This window comes from Gobius niger (assembly GCF_951799975.1).
Source record: "Gobius niger genome assembly, chromosome: 10".
NCBI lineage: Eukaryota > Metazoa > Chordata > Actinopteri > Gobiiformes > Gobiidae > Gobius > Gobius niger.
Window position 1 is genome coordinate 19,689,719 of NC_136861.1, and position 25,362 is coordinate 19,715,080.

The 25,362-nt window shown below is 45.1% G+C and overlaps 1 protein-coding gene across 1 annotated transcript; it reads left to right on the forward strand.

The window, feature by feature from the left end:
* Positions 1 to 325: 325 nt before the first annotated feature.
* On the forward strand, positions 326 to 25,362 carry notch3 (notch receptor 3). Its single transcript, XM_079565397.1, has 33 exons — positions 326 to 578; positions 1,248 to 1,320; positions 10,021 to 10,163; positions 10,249 to 10,584; positions 11,301 to 11,423; positions 11,511 to 11,744; positions 11,823 to 11,978; positions 12,046 to 12,231; positions 13,053 to 13,166; positions 13,957 to 14,070; positions 15,341 to 15,574; positions 15,667 to 15,777; positions 15,967 to 16,159; positions 16,592 to 16,737; positions 16,843 to 17,076; positions 17,150 to 17,302; positions 17,398 to 17,626; positions 17,704 to 17,905; positions 18,290 to 18,446; positions 18,530 to 18,714; positions 18,788 to 18,920; positions 19,006 to 19,263; positions 19,338 to 19,450; positions 19,533 to 20,059; positions 20,157 to 20,483; positions 20,560 to 20,708; positions 20,798 to 21,023; positions 21,101 to 21,191; positions 21,265 to 21,433; positions 21,511 to 21,815; positions 21,920 to 22,067; positions 22,152 to 22,249; positions 22,327 to 25,362. The coding sequence occupies exons 1-33, from the start codon at positions 518 to 520 to the stop codon at positions 23,764 to 23,766; spliced, it is 7,368 nt and encodes a 2,455-aa protein (XP_079421523.1). The 5' UTR covers positions 326 to 517; the 3' UTR covers positions 23,767 to 25,362.

Here is a 25,362-nt window from a genome sequence, read left to right on the forward strand (position 1 = left end):
CCTAAGACTGAACAAAACCAAATCCCCAAAGACTAACTCTTTATATTTGTTGTTGTTGTTTTTTCTACAGTAGCGCTGTTGTTCACTACAGCTGGCTATGTATAAATAAATGCACGGTTTATGAATGGCCAGGCCTAGCTCTACAAGTAAAGAGATCGAGAAGTCCGTGCGTAAAAGTCCCGGAGCAGCTCCTGTTGCGTGTGCGCGCGGAGGGGGTGAGAGAGAGAGAGCGAGAGAGAGAGAGGGCGAGAGAAAGAGAGTGGGCGGAGTCACTGCGGACTGTGGGACACTCAGGGGAAAAAAGTTTCACCAAAGTTTCAGGACCTGAAAGAAGAAGCACAGCAGCCGTGGCGGAGCTGCGCCGGATAATACAAACGCGTTTGGGACGCTAATATTGAGGCTAACTTTGTTCACAGAAAACCACATCGGTCCCGGAGCCAGTGCCTTTTTCTCGCCCTTGTAAAGGATGTATTTTTGCTAAAGACCATCTTGAGGCGTTGGAAACGTTTCCATCGAAATGGAAGGGAATACCCCATGGATTATTTTGGCGTTTCTGTTGTTTATACATCTGTGTGAAGGTAAAGCTTAATTGTTTATTCTTTGAAATCACAATATCACTTTGACTGATGGGACATGTTTGGACACCTTTCTTTTGAGCGCTTCTTTATCAGACGGGGGGCTCTGGGGGTCTTTGTGGGCATGTTTAAACTTGTCATGGGCACAACGTTGAATAAAGAAAGTAGTTGAAAGTATTAAAGTAATTTCACTAAGATCATTATGCCCATCTGACATAGTAACTTGGTCTATACAGTTACAGAAATGTAACAGATCGTGAACAACTGAGCAATTGAAACTGAGCATCAGGTGTTTTTTCAACTGCTGAATGAGGGGGACGTGATAACTGCCATGCTATGTTGCCCTTTAAAGTGTATACTTGGTTAAATTGCCCTGCCCACAACATTTAATCGTGTCTTAGCCCCTTTAAACTTTTTCCAATGTTTTCACACAAATCAGTTTCTGTGGTCAGATGTTGAGGGGTCAGACAGCTGTTTTGTTTATATTTTATCTTTGGACGGTCGATGTGGGGAAAAAGACTGTTAAATGAAGTTTTACACCACCTAATGAAATGCTAACGGAGCCATTTAAGATGCTCGGGTGATAATGAGGAGGCCATTGTTACGCATCTATAGAACAGTGGATTAATCCTGTCTGTCTGCTGCTCTATTCACTGTGTCCCGTGTCCACAGGTTTCCGCTGCATGGATAAAAACAGGCCGTGTGAGAATGGAGGGACATGTATAGATTCATCTTCAAAATGCATGTAAGTCCAACTCACTCATGTACATTTAACTGTTTTTTCCTCTCTAATCAAAACCAATGGTGGGAACTTTTTTTTTTAAACAAAGCTTTCAACTGAGAATTGAAGAGACGTGGGGTTTTAACAAAAGAACAGCACTAGTTTGTCACAGAACTGGTTGAGCATAAACTTAATGAGGCTTCTGTGGATAAGTTTTGATCAAGTCACAACAAGCAGAACTTCCTCACTCACTCCTTGCACCTGTTCAAAGGATTTGTCAACACAATCACTGCACTGCACTTATTAGTCCATATTGACTCAATCATGTGTTCTTTTTGCCTAAGCTGTTTGAATGTCTTGTTATCATGTGCATTTTAAGTTAAGAGTCTATTTTTATTTTATTTTTTTATTTTTTACAAAACATTAGCACCCAACCTTTACATTTGGAGAAGAAGAAGAAGAAGGTTTAAACAGGCTTTTGCTTGAAGATTTCTTTGGGTTGCAGCTGCTTCCCTCCAAAACCAAAGTGACTCATTATTAGTCGGTTAGTAATTTACTCTCAATAGGCCCGAGTCTGGAGTCTGGCCAGCACTGGCACAAGGGATAGAAAATATGATAAGATTAGACTCTTATACAGATACTTCAAAGTGAAGAAGACAGGACAAAGGAGGCTAGTTTGTTACCCAAGTGTGGTGTGGTAACTCCCCCTTCGTTTTTAAATCATTAGCCAGCCATGTCTGCCAAGATGCCTGGGTGCCGTTAGGTGAGTTAGTTTATAATTGTTAGGGCCCGAGGAGTTTTCTGGGTAAAACTAACCTTGGGAGTTGCTTGAGAAGGTTTTAGGTCTACCCTACTGATACTATACGACTGCTTGGAGTTTTAAATCCCACAACTGAGTTCAAGAGTTCCCCGTAATCACACCAATGGCATGCGTCTGGTTTTGAGAGCGGCATTCATTAATCTTTTGTTTAGTCCTAGCCCTTTGTCCACGGGCACCGTGTACATATGTCAGCGGTATAGGGGCCGTCCATGTGCAATCACTCCACTGGTGTGGTGCCAAGACACACATACATCGGATTTCTTATGGGGGAGACATCATTGCGGGCACAGCAGGAGTGGTTAGACCAGTCCTGGGCCGAGAGGTGAGCGCCGCAGCCACCCCGCCCCTTCCCCTGGGAACCCACCGAAATTAGAGATCCTTCCAAAGCAGCAGAAAAGGTCCTTTCTTCCATCAGATACCTGGCTGAAACCTGGCCCTGTCCGAATGGGGTGAGAGGAGAGAGGCCAAAGTCGGCACTCAACAAACACACAAGCATAGAAAGGACTGAGACACATGTTTCGGCATTTAGGCGGAATTTGGAGGAGTTTGTTGCAACTTAATATAATGAAGGCCGCTTATGTTCAATCCTAACCAAACCCTTTTGTTAACACTTGGTGAATTTTTCTCGGAGCAAACCTCTTCTCCGGTGACAGGCGACAGCATACATTGTTACTGTCCCAGATTACCAGTATCCTGTGCCTTAGCTAACAATGCTATCATATTATAATATAGCCGCTGTATTCTTTGTGGCAGTTTCGATGCTAGCTGTATCCTTTCCTCGGAGACCTGGTTCAGTCTCAATCCAGCGTTACTCATGAGATCACTGAATAGCGACGCATTCCCATCTCTACATTTGATATTGTCTGTTGTAAGCGAAGACATAACAAACAATGGTAGATATTCCCTTTAACTTTGACCAAAAACAGTGACATTTTAAATTGCTCCTTGGCAAGACGTCAATAGGTTTAAAGGGTGACAACTGAGAATTACTACTAGACTACATGACAATAATCAAACCACAAAGAGTCATAAGCCAAGTACCCAAATATTGCACAAATGAATAGTTATAAACCTATTTTGAATCTTTATGCTTAGAGGGTGATCACTTGCTGTGTTGACCGAAGAGGGAAAGCAAGGTGAACAATATAAGATAATTGCAGACCAAGAAATTCATTTTTATATTTAATTTCGGTGACAAATTTAAAGAGGGGGAGGTGTGTGTGGATACGGAAGTCTGGGCATCTCTGCTTACGCTTTATCTGGCCCCGGATAATGCAGAAGAAGACTGATGGATGAAATTCAAACACACTGACGATATAGGTGAAATGTCCTCAACTCAAAAGAACCCAGTGACTTCGAACTCCTTTAACAATTGGAATACTTCACATACGATGATGTGAAAAAGATAACTCAGACTTGCTACATTATTAAGTGGGAGACACTTTCCCCTCACACTCCGCCGGTTGACGTCGCTCCTCTTGACAGTCAAAAGCAGAAAAGGGCCCCGTCTCAAAAAAGTTTTCAAGGTGAGTGATCAGGAAGTGGCGATCAAGAGCCCGGGGTGCCCCCAAAGCTCCACCCCTCAAGTGGAATGCGCTGCCTACAGGACCGCAACGGGCCTCGGGAGAGATAATTAGGCAGATTGAGAGGGTGTCATTCAGAGCGCATCCAGCTGGAGGGATCCGACTTGGGAGAGGGAAGGTGGGGGTGGTGATGTGTGGGGTGTGGGGGTGATGTAGCAGGGGACAGCTGGTGGATGTTGTGATGGTAATCCAGTGAAGTCAGGTCTGGACAAAGGGGAAAGCGTAGGGCCAGGTGCTGCCATTGAGCGGCCGGCTGCCCCCATACTGTGTGAGACCAGCCAGTGGAGGAATGAAGCCTCGAGCACATGTTGCCCTCTCTCACATACCGCTCGTCTCTGCTACCGATTTTCAGCACAACAGACAATGAAAGATACGACAAAGTATAAGAAAACAAACATGGCGCATAGCTAAACACAGCTTTGTTATTAAGCATGGATGCTCTGGCCTTGGCCTCAGTAGCAGAAAAGTGTGAGAGCAGTGTTATGTTATGGCCTGTGGTTCCTCCCTACCTCCAAGGACATGATAAAATTGGACATGTCTGACATTGATAAGGACCAGACTGTCGTGGGACAGTTCTACGCTACATGGCTAAAAGCAAAGAGAAATAGTTGAGTTCTTTGTTAGTTTAGGGTCATTGTGAGTAACTTTTTCCATTTAGCTTTTGTTTTATGGAGTTGCGGTCTGTCCTTAGCCTTCAAGTGTACTGAGATGACTGATTTATACCATGGATGCCCTTTCTGATGCAAACAATCTTATCGCCACTTGTTGTAACTAACAACAAGTTTGAAAATATACTTTGTAACAACAGTTAGAGTAGTAACAAAGTATGTTTTCACATTTGTAATAAAGTGAGCACACTTATCACTTTTGCCAATGTAATAATCAGACAACAGCACAGAGAGGCAGATTATTCTGTTGGCTTTACTAGGCAGCACCTCAGGGTTCGTGTTTTCTTTGGCATCTTTACGGTGGATTAGAAAGGAATGCTTAGTAAGATTCCTGCTATCCCACCAGTGCGCCGACTATTGTCCACACCTCCCCATCCTTCACCCCGGCAGCCCTCTCAGGAATGCCCCTCAACAATACTGTTAGCCCACTGTCATTTAGGACCTGACGTTTGGATTGACTTGTTTGACTTGCTCTTTAAGTTAGCCTGGCCAGTGTATGGGCCTTAGATCTCAATATGCTTCGTGGTGTCCTGAGAGGCAGATGCAGTCTTTGTAACGTCATCATCTATCATGAAAACATGTCTCTGCTGAGATGCTGGGCTACTGAAATAGACGAGGAGGGGGGAGAAATAAGCATTGCTGGTTTTGGGTTTCTCATATTTTGGGTCATTAGTGAACACTGGGAGCTGTGGTTCCCAGGCTCCATCACAGGAAGTGGTGGCTTTTGACCCTAGTGCTGCGCATGGCCTTGACTGATTGGTGTGGCTTAAGTGGCTACTGTACAGCACTCTGCTTAGATCATGATTAATTCCTCTTTTTCTTTATAACCAAATATTTCATTAGAAGTCACTATCATGTCCTGGATTTGTATTTCATTTCTGCTCTTTTTTTGCCAGCATTTTTAGGGCATTTTCTTTTATTATTTTTAGCCAATGTATGTCCCCAAACCACATGTAAGCCCCTCTCTAGAGTCTCATCCCTGCGGCCTCCAGGAGATGATGACTTGGGAAAAGACTTTAAAGAGGCCCTGATTGAAGTCATGTCTGCAAGCGGCCTTTTCCAATAGTCTGCGCGCTTATGGAAAAGGAAGGGCTTGGTTTTTCATCAAAAGACTCCACTACCCCTTTGATTACACAGACGCTTCGACCACACTTAACAATTTTACATTGTTTTTTACGGAATGTGCAGTGGTTTGGGGGAAGACTAGACTTTTTCCCTCTGTTGGCCGCGCTTAGAATAATTAACATTCCCTGTCTCTGCCTTTTTATTCCTCTTATCTTCAATATATTTTAGCGTTTGGCTTTGAAACGTTTTATTCGGCTCTTGAATGATGGAAACAAAATTGTGTTGGATACCTCTTATTTGTAACATGCTCGTTTTGGCTGACAGACAATGGTCATTTGTATAGTGGGCTTGGAGTTGCTTTAAACAAAACAAAAAAGAAAATCTTGTTTAGTTTAGTCGGTCGGGTGGAGTTTTTGAACTTGGAGTGTGGAAAGATTTGAAACCTCTCAACCCACTGTGGTCACGGACATGTCCCTTGCTATTTCAAATATGTGAAATCTTTCCCCCCCTTCCCCATAATACTGAACACTACATTAAAGCGCTCATATGTCCATGCATGTGCTCCTACTGGCCACCCCACTGCTTTCTAGATTGGACTTACTCTTCCCAAACTGTCCTTATGAAACCCTGAGGACCCCTCTCTGCCTCTGTCCGGCTCGCTCTCGCCATGGGTTACTGTTGCCAGGCTACGGCCCAGGCCTGTTGGTCCATGTAAGCTCAGGCCTGTTGAAAGACTAGCTGTTTGTTTGGGTCACTGCACCCCCTCCCCTCTCTCCCTCCCTCCCGCTCTCTCTCTCTCTTTCTCCAGCACCCCCACAGCCCAACAAGATCACACAAAAGAGTTCGGACTACTTTAGCTCCTTTATTTGGACCACAAAATGCGCCCCCATCCCCCAGGCTTTTTTTTTTTTCTTTTTTTCCTCCTCTCCTGAGAAAGCTCCGGCCGAACTGAGCCACGGCAGAAGAGGCTGAGAGGAGGAGGAGGAGAGAGAGAGGGGGCTTGAGAGGGCCCGCCGTTGCCAATGTGATGTCAGTACGGACTTAAATGAAAGGGAAGGGACCCGGTGTCTTTGCGCGTACACGGTTTGACTTACAGATATACGGCTAAAAGTTGTCCAAAACCAAATATATAAAGTGACACCCTTTTGTTTTGCTGGTGTTTAAATCCCTCGCCCGGAGCCAGAGAAGGGCCACTTCTGTTGTTTTCTCTCATTATCGAGTTATCCAGGAAATACCCTCAGAGAGATGAGAAGCCTTTTATACTTGTTGCTTTGTAGAGCATGACGTGGTATATGAACCGTGGCACAGATTACAGGCTCTTTGTTCACAGGTGAGCTAGCCTATGACCTCTGGCAGGGTAGCTGCTATTGTATACAAGAGGATGGGCTCAGGTTACCCAGCTTCAATGACCAGAAACCGGGAAATTTGGCGTTGGGTTTCTTTTCGGTTTCATGCTAGAGCTGATTCACAAAAAACATACATATTTGGATGTTTGGTTATGTCATAGCACCATCTAATCAGGAATAAATGCTCAATACATGTATCATTCTTTACTTTTTTGTAATTTTTTGTAATAACTTGTTTTAGGATTGGCACTTGACCACAGGTGCTAAGGCTGGTTGTAAGTTTCTTCACGGTGTGTTGGGTGTGTAGTGACTGCATGTGTTTGAGTCATTCATTGCGGTGATGCGATTTGCCTAATGCTTGCGAAGAAGAAGAAGAAGAAGAAGTGTGTAAACAGGTTTTGCTGTTGCATGTGTGTCTTATTTATGATTGATGTGAATTTCCTAATAATGACAGTATTTGGTTCTGGCCTCCAAAACAAGATGGCTCAACGTCTGGCAGTGCAGAAGCCCCCCCAGACAACTCGGCTTTGCACTGACAGATGTAGACAGATGCTCGGACCCAAAAGTTGCAGCTGTCCGAAGGCTTAATACGTGTTGACGCCGGGAGATTACCCACTATAGGCATGCCTCCCTCTGCCCCCATGGGCCTTCCCCTCATCTGCTGCCCCTCTTCCTCGAAGGTCATAAGTCACCAAGTATGAATCAGGGGGCCATTGCGCAACAAGCGTCTGCACCTGCCTTCCGCACACACCATTAGCAAGGCTTGCGCTGTTCCCATAGCCGGAGGAATCCACAGGGCTGTAAAAGCACCTGATAAGAGTCACTTTCAGGTGCATGAAGACAAAGTTGCACATTTCTCACAGCATTGATTGGAGAGTTGAGGCTGATTCGTGTGTTATGGGAGTAGCGTGTTGGCAGTGATTCAGGTCTAGACAAAAGAATGTGTTTTGGCTTTCTCAGCAATGAGCGCCGTGGTAGGAAGGCCAAACAATTTATTTGCCGTGACTACAAGAGTCAGTCACTTTCCCCACTCTGCACACTCCGCCTTCGTATTTAACAGTCCACTCGACATATCTGGACACACCTTTACTCTACAAGTCATTATGCAGCAGTCTGATATGGTGGATGTGTTTTACTGCACTGCGTTAGTCATCACAAGTACTCAAGCCGTGCCTATACTTAATAAAAAAAACTTCAAAAGCGCTATCTTGTAGGACTGGGTGATAAAGCAAAAAAAAAAAAAACGTTGAAGTGATTTCCTTACAAATAACTATGGCCACTCTAGTACCATTCAACACAAAAGGCGTCCATTTTATTCCCCCTAAGTCCATGTTATTCCCCCTAAGTCTAAATAATAAAAACAAAACAAAAACATTTTACCAATTGCACAGCCCTATTATATAGTAGGCTATTTGGGATAAATTGGTTTACTTGTGGGAAATGTACAAGGAAGTACGTCTGTGCAATAGCAGTTTGGGCAAACACTCTTCTCCGGGGACTCTTGACCAGAATCCTGAATCCTTGTCTATAGAAGAATTCCCTGCTTTTTGTTTCTCAAACTTTTGTCTCAGCTGAGTGTAAACCTTGTCTTAAGGAGAAAAAGGGCAAACTAAAGCTTACATTAAATCATTATTGTTAATTATTTACCCTGAGTTCTACGTGAAGAAGCTCAAATACCACCAGTGGATCACATACCACAGTTTGAGAACCACTGTTTGATGTGACGTATTGCTGTCACCCTGGGTGGGGTAAATGCATGGGGCAAATTTCCCTGTGTGGGCTTTAGTAACGCCATCTTACAAAAGTCTAGCATGGGATAATACACATTAGCTGCGCTGATTTGTCAATGACCTCAGCTACTATTTGCACAACATTTTTTATACATGAGAGTTTATTACGATTAAATAAAGTAGCTGGTTCACTTGAAAGGTAGATCTAAAAAACAAAAATGAAACGGGCCATGACAACCAGCCAAAAAGACCAGCCTGAGTCAGCATAGAGGATTTGAAAAGGATTTTACCCGACAGTGGACATGGGATTACAGGAAATATGACATGACATTCTCACTGAGTAGACCACTCCCCCCTCTTTTGGGATGTCCTCTTTCGCCAATCCCACACTCTCTCCTGCAGAGCAGCCCCTCCCCGCTCCCTGCGGACCCACTGACATTATCATCACAATCAGTCGGGGCAGCTCTGACATCTGACCTCTCAACGTGCGGGAGGAGGCTGAGCGGGGAAAATGTTTTTGTGGGATTTTTGAGAGTGTAACTGAATGAAGCGCATATGCTCGTGTGCCGTGCTTGAGATTTAATTCAATCCTTGATGATTTCAAGAAACAAAAACTCTCTCTCTTGCTCTGTTATTAAGGCACTTCCAAAGAAAAATAAATTGCCTTATCTTTGTGACTCAATTCATTGTAGTTTTAGTTCTTTATTACTCAAATTTGTCCCTAAAATCACCAGTGAGCTGTGAGATTTTGGAGGGAACACGTTGCCTTCAGAAACAATACCAGTTCAGAAGAAACTTATGTAAGAAGTGCTAAAAAATTACACTAATCCCATTTATTTCAGAATGTTAGCAAAAGTTTAAACTACATAGGGAGCAGTTGTACGAGATAAAACCCTACGGAGATAGACTGGTAGAAATGGTTTTATCTAAAAAAAAAAATTGCAGTCTGTGATTTGCTAATTGTGAAGCTCGACACCATAGCATAAAACTTACTGGTGAATAACAGAGAAGACACGTTGTTGATCCTGCCTCAGGGTGCTCTTTCCTGAAACAAAGTACAGAGCCCGAAGGCAGGCTCCACAGATCACTGACCTGTCATCAGCATTAACCTGTTTGAAGAGCGGCAAGGGGGGTTGAGTCCACAGCAGAGGCTTTACTGTGGGTGTCGAGTTACTGCATTTTATTAGCCCCCAAAGGAAAGACCGACGTCCCAAAGGGGGGCAATACGTTATCCTTGGACACAGATTTGAGTCTAACATGAAGATAATTGAGTTATATGGTCATTGGGGAGAATTAACCAAACACATTTGTCTTCCACTTATTATCTCATTCAAACATAACACAGTAGGTTTTATGTAGCTAAGTATGCACCTATTCATGAGATGTGTTTTCTTTACCAAGCATGTGTTCAGTGTCGCTTGGCTTGTACATACGTTTTGCTTTTTTTGCAGTAATGCCATGCTTACTAATATATTTGTAGACAACTCACTTTGGTGTGTTTGTTTTATCTAGATGCCGTCCTGGATATATAGGCCCCCTTTGTCAGTTCCTGGATCCTTGTCACCGAACACAGTGCCTAAACGGGGGAGCGTGCAAGAGCCAAGTAATCAATGGTATCCCACAATACAGCTGTGTGTGCCAGAGAGGCTTCAGAGGTACATCTTTGCCCCTTGAGCTTCTATATGATAGAATGTAAACAATGTAATGTTAATGTAACATACAATACTTTAATTTCTGTAGGCCAAGATTGCTCTCAAATAGATGCCTGTGCCACAAGTCCCTGTGCCAATGGTGCTCGCTGTGTCAATTGGAATAATCACTACAACTGCTCCTGTCCACCGGGCTTTCAAGGAAAGAACTGCCGCACTGATATAGACGAGTGCAGGAAGCCTGGTGCCTGCCTCAATGGAGGACTCTGCATTAACACCCACGGGTCGTTCCGGTGCCAGTGCCCGCCCGGGTACAGCGGGCGCACATGTGAAGTCTCCATTATACCCTGCTTCCCGTCACAGTGCCTCAACGGGGGTACATGTCGGCAGACCACCGACCACTCCTATGAGTGTGCATGTTTGCCAGGTAAGCTGTGGTTTTTTGCCTTTGCATTTTTAATAATGTGATTACTTCAATAACATAGACTGTGGTGTCTCACATTCAGCACTGGCTTTCATGCTGATGTAGTTATGACTACTACTGTTGGATGTAGTTCTCTATCCCAGGTCCACTTCCTCTGAGCTATTATTAGCCCAGGTTGGGAGTGTGGATGATGGGAGAGTTGAAACAGCAGTCTTTTGCACTCTGCCCTGTTCACAACAGAAACATTTATTTATGAGCTTTCGGGTTTCCACTGGGGACTGTACAGGAAATGGCTCCTGCCAGAAAGGAAGTCATTGAAACTGTGAGAGATTATAAAACAAGCAAACACTGCTGGAAGCAGTGGCCCCTGGTGCAGGCAGGAGTCATGACATTTGCTGGCATTGTGTGGGAACCATCATGGAACGATGTAAACAGTCAGACACCCTGTGAACATTTCACTGCCCACGTTCACCTCCATGAGTGTGGGAAGTATGTGCTGAGGCTCTGGAAAAGGCCTTGAGTGTAGAGAGGGGCTACAGGGCTCTTAGGAGAAAGTGAATTTGTGTATCCACTGGGGGGGATACACAAATAATGTTTGTTCCATTGGCTTTTTATTATAGTCCAAACCTGCTCAGCACTAGCATAAATTCTGTTAATGCCAGAAGTTCATAAGCTGTCTTCTTTAAGCCGTCGTTTTTCATTTTGTTTCTCTGTCTTAGGCTTTGAGGGACACAACTGTGAGAATAATGTGGACGACTGCCCAGGCCACAAATGTATGAATGGAGGCAAATGTGTAGATGGTGTCAACACCTATAACTGCCAATGTCCTCCAGAATGGACAGGTATGTCGTCTTTACTGTTAATTACTATTAAAATCCTGAAATATTTTTAGAAATGCATTTTATACCTTTATTTGTTCATTCTGTCAGGACAATATTGTGCTGAGGATGTCAACGAATGCCTAATGCAGCCAAACGCATGTCACAACGGCGGCACCTGCTTCAACATCATTGGAGGACATACCTGTGTGTGCGTGAACGGCTGGACCGGAGACGACTGCAGCGAGAACATCGATGACTGTGCAACAGCTGTTTGCTTTAACGGGGCTACATGCCATGACCGGGTAGCCTCGTTCTTCTGCGAGTGTCCTGTTGGAAAGACAGGTATGATACGTTCATCTAGTTAAAAGCTGTAGATGAATAAAGCTTATCAAGTTATTAAATGATAATTTGCTCGAACAGGTTTACTGTGTCACCTGGACGATGCCTGTGTCAGTAACCCGTGTAACGAAGGTGCGGTGTGTGACACTAACCCTCTGAACGGTCGGGCCATTTGCACCTGTCCCGCTGGCTTTGTGGGCGGAGCCTGCAACCAGGATATGGACGAGTGCTCTATTGGTATGTCTGCTGCTTTTATAATACAGTATTTAAATGCTGTTTTTATTTATTCTATATCTATTTGTAGGAGCAAACCCCTGTGAGCATTTTGGGAAGTGTGTGAACACAGAAGGTTCGTTCCAGTGTCAGTGCGGTCGTGGATATGCAGGACCTCGATGTGAAATAGACATTAATGAATGTCTTTCGATGCCATGCCAAAATGATGCCACTTGTCTGGATCGCATCGGAGAGTTCACCTGCATCTGTATGCCAGGTACAAAAACATAAATACATTTTTAACATTATATGAGCTTTAAACGATTCACTAATGATCCATTTATGGTGAGAATGTTCCTTTTTGTTTATACTGTATGTTCTTAAGTCAACTATATAAAGGATAATGTATGGTTAAACTTGACCTTGTCCAAGCACAGTCTCTGGCCTTGCAGGCGGTTACGTAACACCTTTCCGATTGTGGGATTAGGCGCACCTCTGTGCTGTCAGTCCTCAGTGGCACAGACAGGGCATTAGTCTGGACTAAGTCAAGTTTTAGTCTGGTGTGACACAAACACAGTGAAACTCTCACGCACTGTCCAACATGCATCCTGGGGTTTTGGGAACTATACAAATTAAGAGTTGTGAGTGGGGTCTATAGGACTGGATGTGCGAGAGGGTGAGCAGTTAGGGGGAGGAGTGTGCTGTGCATACTAATGAGTTGTAGAGTTGTGGGAATCGAGTTGAACAATAGGGGCCCTCTGTGCTCAACTTTGCACCCCTCATACACACACAGAGGGAAAGAGGCCTTTTCCCAGAGCCCAGGCTCCTCCCCCTGCCTTTCCAGAGACAAGTCCTTCCTCTTCACCATCCTCATCATCAGCCTGCAAAAGTTAGAGTTTTACATATACCACACTCACCACCCATTTTGGCCAAAGGAGCACTTTGGTTCTAAAATAAAATATTTTAGAAGTAATTGCATCAAACAGAATAGATAGGATAACAGGAAGATAGGACAGAAACTCATTTTTTAAAGCCAATTGGTTTAAAAAACAACAATGCCCGTCTAGGACAAAAAGTAAACCGTCTCATGTCTTACAGGATACATGGGAACCTACTGTGAAATTGACATAGACGACTGTGAGAGTAACCCCTGCGTGAATGATGGCATCTGTCGAGACATGGTTAATGGTTTCACATGCACCTGTCAGCCAGGTAAGTTTCATCTTCCCTCTGGCCAATACAGTGTGTCAGCACCTAATAGAATAGAAGCCAAAGTTTAAATGGCCTTTAAGAGGAAGTCTAGGCTTGCCACTGTTCATGGCTACCACTTGTTTAAAAAGACAGATCGAGAAAGCTGCCTGTCCTCTTGCCAGAACAAAGACACTATTGTGACCCCGCTCCCCTCCTCTGTGGAATGTGGACAGGACAGCAGTCTCCCTCGTCCTGCCCCGGCGCTGAGGGGAACAGCAGTCTTTTTAATGAGATTCTTTTCCAGGTCCGCAATTTACATCTGGGACAGACGTCCCCCCTTAAACCCCCAGCTCGCTTTTGAGTCTGTGGAGCTGATGCAGGAAGATTGTGGGGGTTCCCAAAGAAAAAGCGATCCCACAGTCTCCTTTAGCCCCCACTCTCTGCAGCCCAAGTGCCAGCCTGCGACTCATCCTCAAGAGCAGATCATTTGTGTTTCATATAAACCCCCCCAAAAATGCTTAGAATAAAATAGTATGTGAAACTGCGAAAACACACACATTATTGGGTTGTTGCTAAAGTTTGTAATGAGTGTAATGGGAAGAGCCATATAGATTCCCAACTCATAACTGTCAAGGTCATAGACCTTGCATTCATATGTTTTTAAACAGTCACTTGGCAGCCTGAGCAGACATTAGTAACCCTCAGCCAGAGACCTATGGCCTTAACGAGGACAGAGCTGCCCTCTGCCCCGGGCTGGACGCCTTACTGGACCTTCTCTCTGACCTCTCCCCTCTGTGTTTGCATGTCGCAGGCTTCACCGGCACCATGTGTCAGATTGACATCGATGAGTGTGCGAGTACGCCCTGCCAGAATGGAGCCAAGTGCTATGACAGGCCCAATGGCTTTGAGTGTCGCTGTGCTGAAGGTAGGTTTTTTTTCTTTCATTTGAAGAAAATTATTTGAGAGCGATAAGTATATGAAACTTGTTGTGAATTGTGTTAAATTCAAAGGTTTGTGGAATCATGCGTCTGGTCTAACTTGGCCTTGTTCTCCTTGACTGAGTCCCAGGATCATAGGGTCACTGAGCATAGGCATTTGTTTTGAAAAGGCCACTGGCCATCACCCCAACATCTGTTCATCTCTGAAAGAGGTTTTGGTTCAACCCTACATGACTACTCTATACTTTAATCCATTACAAGTAGGACTTTGTACTTGTCACTTGTACTGGTCACACCGACAACATATGATACACGCAACACTGCAATATACACAATAATGAAAGCAGCTAAAACTTTGAAACTACTTTTAGATGGAGTATATGAAGTTAATAAGAGTTGCCAAGGCTAAACTGGAGGAAATAAGTGCCTAAAGACAAACTAGGTTGGGAAATGATGACTAATGCTAATCAGTTGGTGAATCATATCATTCCACCACAGTAAAATGCAAATGACATGACTTTTTCAGAGGGCTGTTCTTTCTTTCCTCTGGCGAATCAGAAAACAGCAGACACGTTAACATCACCAGAGCTTTTGCCATGTGGGGAAAATGGTTCCAAAATTAACACTGACTGGCCCCAGACTGACACTATTACCAAGTTGAAATGCAACGAAAGAGGGACAGATGGGCCCTGCGGCATTGAGCGTTTGGTCATTTTCAAGGGTTTAAGCAAAAATTAAGCGTAAGTTTTATATATTGTAAGTTTAAGGCTGTCTGTGATTCTTAAATGTGTTGATACACTGATATTTAGCATGTTTATTTGAAGCAGTGGGGACATCATTGTTTCAGTGGCCAGCTGCTTGGTATTCCCTGAGTTTGTGGGCCCCTTCTGTTGAGTGCAGTGCTCCTGTTTGACGTGCTGCAGGCCATTGTTCTCTGCGCCTCAGAGAACAAAAGCAGGACTGGGAGGCCTGTGCAGGGTCCTTCTTTAGAGCTTTGCCAAACTCAGCACTGCTCTAAACACACGCTACACAAACCAACACTTGTCTAGCTCAGACTCTGTTGTCTGGGCAACCAGTGTGATTAGGGCCCGAACTGTAGACGCTTCACTGAGAAAAAGTGTGAGACAGACACTGGAGGTTCTACTTATTAATGAGCCATGAAAAGAATCAAATATAATAAAAAAAACACCCACAAAAACCGACCAATTAAAAGATACAGTGTTTTTCTAACATCTTTTTTTTGTTCATCTTGCTTAGGTTACGAAGGCACGCTGTGTGAGAGTAATATCAACAACTGCCAGCCTGATCCCTGCCATCACGGGACATGCATCGACGGCATTGCCAGCTACACCTGTAACTGTGATGCGGGTTACACTGGGTACCGCTGTGAGAACCAACTCAACGAGTGCCACAGCAACCCCTGCCAGAACGGAGGCAAGTGCGTGGACCTTGTCAACAAGTATATTTGCCAGTGCCAACATGGGACCTCAGGTAAGTGTCTGCTTCAGATTGGTTAATTTTAGATCACTATAAACCGACAATGGCAACCAGAAATGCATTGGTAATTGTCAATTCTTTGTCAGGCACAAACTGCGAGATTAACTTTGACGACTGTGCCAGTAACCCTTGTGATTATGGAATTTGCAAAGACGGCATCAACCGCTACGACTGTGTTTGCAAACCCGGCTTTACAGGTGAGAAAAGTATGACTTAATCTCCAGATAGATAACTAAAATGATTTCAAAAAGGGACTTGAAATAACAAGGTCCATGCTCCTGGTGCTATCATTTGAATTTGTATAACCCCAAATGATATTCAATGAACAATGACACACCTGTTGTTATTAAGGTTTCTTACTTGTTTTTTTCTTCTTCTTCTGCCAGGTCCCAAGTGCAATGTGGAGATCGATGAGTGTGCCTCCAGCCCCTGCAGAAATGGAGGGACCTGTGTTGACGAGGAGAATGGCTTCCACTGCCAGTGTCCCGCAGGGTTCAAGCCGCCGTACTGCTACTCCCAGGTGGACGAGTGCGGAAGCAGCCCTTGCGTCCATGGAACCTGCAGAGATGACATCAATGGGTAAGAAAAGCGCGGCGTTACAAACTAGATTTGTGGTAATGGGTTTTCACAAATCATCCTCACACCTGTTGCCCCGAGATCATCGCTACGATCAGAAAACACTCTCTTGGCTTGGCGTCTATAGATTTAGAGCAACACGTTCTGCTCTTTAGGCCTGCTTCTGTAGCTCTCGGGCTACTTACTGCATACAAGGTGGTCGCGTAAAGTACTGGTTTAGTCCTGGTTTGGACGGGGTTTTGTTCTGTGTTTGTTTTATTACCGGTTTAGTTTAATGTTGGGTCACACTAAACTAAAATGTGTTGTGGCTGTTTATAGATATAAACTTAGGAAGGAATGTCTCTTTGGATACAAATACCTGCAGACCCTATACAGCTCTACAATAGGCCTTGAGACTGCTTAGCATTTAGCTCAAATTGATTTTTGTTTTTGCAGTTACCGCTGCGATTGTGAACCTGGATGGGTGGGAAAGAACTGTGATCTGGACAGGAACGACTGTTTGCCAAGTCCCTGTCAGAACGCTGGCACCTGCATCGACCAACTCAATGGTTTCACCTGCAAATGTCGACAAGGCTTTAGAGGTATGTTTTAAAAACCCTGAACAACATTCACTAAAAAGCTTGTATATTTATCTATTTATTATATCAAGAAGGATTTGTTTAAAATGGTCACATTTGTTTTGGCAGGTAACCTTTGCCAAGTCAACATCAATGAGTGCTCATCCAGCCCTTGTTTAAACAAAGGGACTTGTGTGGATGGTGTGGCAAGTTTCACATGCATCTGTGAGCCACCGTACACAGGACCCACATGCGCTGAAGTCCTCACCCCTTGCTCTCCGAACCCTTGCGCCAATAATGCATTCTGCACACACACCGCGGACTACACGGGGTTTCAGTGTAAATGTCGAGCAGGATGGCAAGGTAGTAGTTAAGAAAATATTGGAATATGTGTAGGGAATAAGCCTCTTTTATTTACTCATTGTGTTGTCTTTAGGCCAGCTATGTAACAACGATATCAACGAATGTGTAAGCAACCCATGCAAAAACCGTGGGACATGCACAAATACGCTTGGTGGCTTTGTCTGCGCATGTCGAGGTGGGTTCACGGGGCCAAACTGCGAAACAGACATTAACGACTGTTCTCCAAGTGAGTGATCTAAACAAACCAATACAAATTAAAAATAAAGATGTGGCTACCTTAGTCAAGACACATAATAAACACCATTTCCTTTGCTCAATCAGATCCCTGTTTGAATGGCGGCTCCTGTACGGATGGCGTGAACTCATACCACTGCAGCTGTCTGCCAGGATTCACCGGGCCTCGCTGTGCTTTGGAGATCAACGAATGTCAAAGCTCTCCATGCAAAAACGGAGCCACATGCAAAGACTATGTTAACTCTTACACTTGCACATGTCGGCCTGGGTTCACGGGCATCCACTGTGAGACGAACATCCCCGACTGCACTGAAAGGTATGGCTTGTGCTCTACTTGTTTTGTCTTAAAGGTAACTGTTGCAAAATGTACCACTCATTTGTTTGTGCTTACAGCTCTTGCTTCAATGGAGGGACATGCACAGACAAAATCAATGGCTACGCCTGTACCTGCCGCTCCGGTTTCACTGGCTCCCACTGTCAGTACGAGGTGAACGAGTGTGACTCCCAGCCCTGTCTGAACGGAGGGATTTGTCAGGACGCTCTTGAGTCTTTCCGCTGCTTTTGTCCCAAAGGCTACACCGGCAACCGCTGCCAGGTATAAAAAAAAAAAAGTCACATGATTTACAATACCATTTAGGCCACCAGGTTCTGAAACTTTTCACACCAAGACGAGCCAAGAAAATGTTAATTTCTCTGAGTAACACCAAGTCGATTCGTAATCTATGAGAGGACAAAACTACTGCAAGTCTAAACAAGGGCCGTGTCATGACTAAAACAGACATATATCATGACGTAAATAGTTTTGAACCAGGACAAACCCAGAATAGACAAAAACATAAAGAGAATTGTCTCCAAATCAAACAAGGTCTATACTTCCACTAGTTCTCCGACCACAAATTGATAAAAACTGGCAAAAAATTATCTATTGTCTCACTTCCGTTAAGGGCAATTCTTAATCTTCTGTGTTTATTCCCATTAGACCCCAGTAGATTGGTGCAGACGCTCCAGTCCCTGTCAAAACGGAGGACGCTGTCGCCAAAGGGATGCTGCATTTGTTTGTGACTGCACTGGAGGTTGGTCTGGACGTCACTGCGACATCCCCAAGGTTTCCTGCGAGACTGCTGCACGTCAGAGAGGTAATTCGAAATTCTCCGAAAATCTGTTGTCCCCCAAATAATGCTAAAGGTCAAATATCTAATCTGATTGTCTTGCTTCCCAGGCATCCAAACGGATGAACTCTGCCACCATGGTGGTCACTGTGTCAACACCGGCATTGCTCACTTCTGTAAATGTCCCGCTGACTACACAGGCAGCTACTGTGAAAGCCAAGTGGACCACTGTGAGGACAAACCTTGTCACAATGGCGCCACCTGCAGGGGATATGTGGGAGGTTACCAGTGTGATGTAAGTCTCAGAATGTAATCTTGTATTTTAAATGATTTCATGTCATTGGTTCTCACAATCCATGTTCTTGTAGTGTATGCCAGGATACACCGGACAGAATTGTGAGATGGAGATCAATGAGTGCCAATCTCATCCATGTCAAAACGGAGGCACCTGCATCGACCTGGTGGGGCATTACATTTGCTCCTGCCCTCCTGGGACATTAGGTATGCACAATATTCCAGTTTTATATCCAAGCCTGTTCTCATTAAAATACAAACATTACATTTAAGCAATCCATTTTCCCCGTAGGTGTTCTCTGTGAGATCAATGAAGATGACTGCGCCCCACCCCTGAGGCTACGAATTGCCCCTCCAAAGTGTTTGAACAATGGCACCTGCGTGGATCGAGTGGGCGGCCATCGCTGCAACTGCCCTCCAGGGTTCACCGGAGAGAGGTGCGAGGGCGACATAAACGAGTGTCTCTCAAATCCCTGCAGTCCCGCCAACAGTCTTGACTGCATCCAACTGCCCAACGACTACCTCTGTGTCTGCAAACCAGGGTTCACAGGTAGAGAAATGACAAATGGCCGCAAATGTGTTTTTAAATGTGTGGCCAAACTTCACACACTGTGTTGTCTTTAGGTCGAAGATGCCAGAGCAGATTCAGCGTGTGCGAGTCCCATCCCTGTCAAAATGGAGGGGCCTGCTCAGTGTCAGGCAACTCTGCGTTAGGATACGCCTGCACTTGTCAACTGGTAAGTAAGCTAATACAAGGATATTCATTTTGCGCTAGTTCTTCTGGAAGGGTTCCAACTGTGTGATATATTTTATATATAGGGTTACACGGGTCCGAACTGTGAGAGAAGCATGTCTTGCCGGGAACTGTCTTGCTACAATGGAGGCAGTTGTGCCCCGACAACACGGGGAGCGCGTTGCACATGTCTGCCAGGTTACGGAGGACCCCAGTGTCAGCATCGCACGAATGAAGGCTGCTCTTCGAAGCCCTGCCAAAATAATGGACTGTGCACAGAGGAGACCAGTTTCCCGTACTTCCACTGTCTGTGTCCTGCTGGATTCAAAGGGAAGCGCTGTGAGCATATCACCACACCAGTTGCGCCCCTGTTGCCATCCTGCCACCTTGCAGACTGTCAAAGCAAAGCCAATGATGGTGTCTGTGATAAAGAATGTAACTCACACGCGTGCCAGTGGGACGGCGGGGACTGCTCTCTGAGGGTGAACCCCTGGGCTCGCTGTCCGGACCCTCGCTGCTGGCGTCTCTTCAACAACAGCCAGTGCGATGAATTCTGCAACAACGCTGACTGCCTTTTTGACAACTTTGACTGCAGAAAGGATAAACAGTGCAAGTGAGTCCAAAATGAATTATCAATAAAATGTTGTTTGTTTTCTATTATCTTAAAGCAAATGATGTGATCTAACCATTTGTTTTAACTGTCCATCCAGCCCAATGTACGAGTCATATTGTATTGCGCACTACGCAAACGGCAAGTGTGACCAGGGTTGTAACATGGAGGAGTGCGGCTGGGACGGCATGGACTGTGCACAGTCAGTGCCAGAACAAGTGGCTGATGATGTGCTGGTTCTGATAGTCCTCCTGCCCCCTGAGCAGCTGATGCGCACTCAAACAGCCTTCCTGCAGAAGCTCAGTGCCATCCTGCGGACCACTCTGCGTTTCCAATTGGATGACAATGGAGAAGCTATGATTCGTCCATACACTCGGTGGAAGTCCCGCATCAAACGAGAACTACAACCACAAGAAGAAGTCATTGGGTGAGTCAGGCTCTCAAACAATCAACACTCGTTGATGACGAATCCAAATTTTAATCTACCGATTTCTGTTCTCCAGTTCTATTGTTTACCTGGAAATAGACATCCGCCTTTGTCTGGAGGAAATGGATGATTGTATTAAATCAGCTGACAGCGCTGCAGATTATTTAGGGGGCTTAAACGCAGTAGAAATGTTACCATTTCCTTACCCTGTCAAAGAAGTTAGCGGTGAGTAACAATATTTGCATTTTCTCTATCTTTTTAATTGCTGCATGATTATACATATTACAATTTCTCATATTTCTATCTTCCTGTAGTTAAAAAGAAGACACCACCAGGAGAAATACCACAGTGGGTCAAGCTGATGCTGGTTGGTTCAGCCTCCCTCTTCCTATTAGTGATCCTTGTCATTGGGATGTTGATCGCTCGTCGAAAGCGAGAGCACAGTACCTTGTGGTTCCCAGAGGGTTTCTTCCTTAAGAAAGAGCCAAGCAGCAACAAGAACCGCAGAGAACCTGTCGGTCAGGACGCCTTGGGATTGAAGTAAGTTATTGATGCATTTTAACATGTTCATGTGGATTACATACGTGTAATATTAAATCATGATGGATTGTAAACAGGCACATCCCGAAAACGGTGGAAGAATCTCTTCTTGGAGACCACAGTGACCAGTGGATGGACTCTGACTGCCCAGAGGCAAAAAGGCTCAAGGTCTGTTTAACTTTCAAATCTACTAAAATCTACTCAAACATGAAGATCTGACGTGGGCATGTATGTTGATCAGGTGGAGGAGCCCAGTGTTCTGTCAGACAGTGAAGATGCCGTGGACAGCAGGCAGTGGACCCAACACCACCTGGCAGCAGCAGACATCCGTGTTCCTCCAACCATGGCTTTAACTCCACCTCAAGGAGAATATGAAAGTGACTGCATGGATGTTAATGTCCGAGGACCAGGTAATTATTATGAGTAATCATGTTTGTTCTTTCTTGTGACAAACACTTAACTGAGTTTGTTATGTAATCGCAACCAGATGGCTTCACCCCTCTGATGTTGGCATCGTTCTGTGGGGGTGGCCTGGAGTCAGAGGTAGCAGAGGAGGATGAAAATGAGGAGTGTTCGGCCAACATCATCTCGGACCTGATCTATCAGGGAGCGTCACTTGCTGCACAAACGGATCGCACTGGTGAAACAGCGCTGCACCTGGCTGCACGCTACGCCCGCGCTGATGCAGCTAAGAGGCTCCTTGACGCTGGAGCTGATGCCAATGCTCAGGACAACACTGGGCGCTCACCTCTCCATGCAGCTGTGGCTGCAGATGCACAAGGTGTCTTCCAGGTAATCTTTAATCTTTGTTTATTACATCAACACTTGTGCTTCAAAGTGCATAGGCACTGTTTGTGCTTCTACTATATGACTTAAATTGTTTTATTTCCATGCAGATTTTAATTCGAAACCGGGCAACAGATCTGGACTCTCGCATGTATGATGGCTCCACTGCACTTATCTTAGCTGCCAGGTTGGCCGTAGAGGGCATGGTAGAGGAACTTATCACATGTCATGCTGACGTAAATGCAGTCGATGAAATAGGTAAGCATTTCTACAGTCTGACTGATGCACACCTGACATACAGTACCTGCCTTGAATGAGCCTTTGACACAAATTCTGTTTCAGGTAAATCTGCACTGCACTGGGCAGCAGCTGTAAACAATGTAGATGCCACTATTGCTTTGCTGAAGAATGGCGCAAATAAAGATATGCAAGATCTTAAAGTAAGACCTGTAATTCTATTTCTATGTTTGTCATAATTGCTGTCTGATCTCACCGTTTCTCTTCTTTTATTCATCAGGAGGAGACCCCACTCTTCCTTGCTGCACGTGAGGGAAGTTGTGAGGCTGTGAAGGTGCTTCTGGCTCATTTTGCAAATCGTGAAATCACAGACCACATGGACAGACTGCCCAGAGACATTGCACAGGACCGTATGCACCACGACATAGTGCAGCTTCTGGATGAGTACAACACAGTGAGAAGTCCACAGGGCCATGGAATGGCTGGACACCACCACCTCCCGGGGGGACACACACTGTCTCCTCTCATGTGCCCTCCAAGTGCCTTCTTACCAGGTCTGAAAACCACTCCTCAAGGAAAGAAGAACCGCAGACCAGGGTCAAAGGGCTCAGGCCTAGGAGGTCAACATACCAGCATGAAGGAGTCTGTCAAAGCACGTAATAAGAAATTAACCTTAGACATGCAAAGTGCTTTACTGGAGAGCTCTGTCACCCTGTCCCCTGTCGACTCTCTGGACTCGCCCCATGGCGGAGCGAACAATGCAGGCTACATCACTAACCCCACATCACCAGTGGCCATGCCATCACCGGGGCTCTTCCATTCATCCATGTCAGTCCCAAACACTCCAATGGTGCACAGCAACATGATGGATGGAGCCGGCCCTTTTGCAGTGTCTCTGGCACAGCTCAATGACCTGGGGGCTGCGGGCATGTCTCTGCAGGGCCGCGTGTCCATGCCCACTGATGTGAACCATAGCTTTGTGCTGAGTTCAGGACAGATGGGGATAAACATGGGCATGGTCAGCCCGGTCAGCGTGCCTTTCGACTGGCACACTCGGATGCCTCCCTCCTCTCAGTGCGGCCAGCAGGTGGTGAATCTAGTGCAGAGCGGTCAGGCAGGTTTGCACCCCCAAAGCCCGGTGATGCAACCACAAATGATGCTCCACCAGCAGCAGATGTACCGCAGCGCCATGCTGCAGCCCACACCAGTTAGCTCCACGCCCTCCATCAGTCCAGTCAAACTACCCTCCATCGCTGAGCACCAGCAGCAGCTCATCAGCCTGACCGCGCCCACGCCCCCAACGCCTCAGACCTCACAGCCTCCACCCTCCTTCTTCCAACAGCAGCCCCTGCAGCAGCCACAGACTCAGCCTGCTCAGACGTCCACACCAATAACACAGGCCCCACAGCCGCTGCCTCCCCAGAGTCTGGCCTCCCAACCCAGTGCGAGCACTGCTGGGACAGAGGACTATCCGACTCCTCCCTCTCAGCACAGCTACACTTCCGCACTGGACGCCACACCCAAGCATTACCTTCGTTTGTCCAGTGAGCACCCCTATTTGACGCCCTCCCCTGAGTCTCCCGAGCCCTGGTCCAGCCCCTCTCCTCAATGTGTTTCTGATTGGTCAGATTCCACCCCTAGTCCGGCAGTTGCTGGAAGTGCCCAAACCCAAATTTCCCAACTCCCAGAGGCCAATGGGAAGATGCAAGTGTTTGCGTAAAGACCCCCTGTGTGAAAAGGACACTGGGTATAATGTTGGACTGGCTTTTGGCCTGTCTGTGCTTTTATGTGTCAGCCTGTTTCCAAGATTTTCATTGGATGTGGATTGACTGTTTTGTGAGGACCGTCTGCTAATGGTTATTGCAGAGAAAAACGTAAAGGGAAATGTGTGTTGCCTGATAAATAACAGGCAATTTAATGAAGTAATTCTGTCACAGATGGACTTGTTTTTTTATTATAAAAAATATATGAAGAAACCCAAGTCTTTAATTTCAAAGACTTGGAATGTTTTCCTGAAACTAACATTTAAGAGTAGAAAGAAAAAGAGAAATGTTGAAGGGAATTCATTAATTTTTATTTATTGCTTTTTTTTTTTTTTTTTTTTTACCATATTAGGTGGAAAATATCTTTCTCTCCTGGCGCCAATTTAAATTAACACTTACTCTTTTGATACAGACTGACTACGTTTTTGTTTGACACATCTCTGCTTCCAAAACATATATTTAGGCCAGTTAAATGAAAGAGAATATTCACCTGATTATATTTATTTAGGCCTTCAAACTTGGTAAAAATGTTCACCAGGTTCTAGTAAATATATAAAAGTAGCCAAGCATTAGTGATACTTTCTGATTTAATTGAACTGTGGTAATTATTTACTTTCCGTATGAGTATTATGTGTGTAAGAATGTACATCAGTGTCTCTAAAGCACTTCCGGTGACCAGCCTGTTTGGTCTGTGTGGGTCCAACCATTTACTTTACTGCATATTTATCATAAAAGAGTGGCACTGAAGCAAAAACAACTCTCCTATGGACTTCTCTAAGACTTCAAAAACAAAATATGTCACTTAAATGTAGCATCTCACTGGGCTTTTTGATTTGGTCCACTGCTGGCCCTGGTAACGTGACATCAAGTTTGTCTTCATTCACTTTGCATTGGTCTGAAAAAAAAAAAAAAAAAAAAAATCAGCTTGTCACTGCCTTTTTGCATTATGTTTTCATTTTTATACTTGTATATTTGTGAGATCTGTGGATACATTATAACATGCTCAGATGTACTAAGCTATACTTATACAGCTGCTATTTTATATCGTTTTTCTGCCTAAAGGCTGAGTCTGTCAAAGGACGGGCATGATTTTGGGCCCATGTCATGTCCCTGTATGGACTAAAACTAACATTCCTAGACCCCTGCAGTGGTTGAGGTGCTCTCGGGTGGTGGCAGGGGTCCTGGTGGGGGTAATGGCTGCTGGTCAATGACTGCTTTTGCCCGGTCACTCCTCAGGGAGATCTTTTATGGCATGCAGCGGGACAGTCCCTCTGCATCTACAGCAGAAGAAACAGAGTCATAAAGTCTCCTCGCAAACCCCGTAGTTTAAGGTTAGCGAAGGGCACAGCGCTGCTATGTAGTGCTGCATCCTTTGCCTTTCGACACAGGTTTGGGAAGACACTTCGTTCTCCACTACCACTACTTGAGAGCATGAAAACTCAGCATAGGCATTGCATTTCAAAGCCATTCTATTTTTTGTAGATTCATGAACAAAGTGACATTGCAAGTGCAGCAACCTATCACAACCTGAAACTGAGTCGTTTTTTTTATTT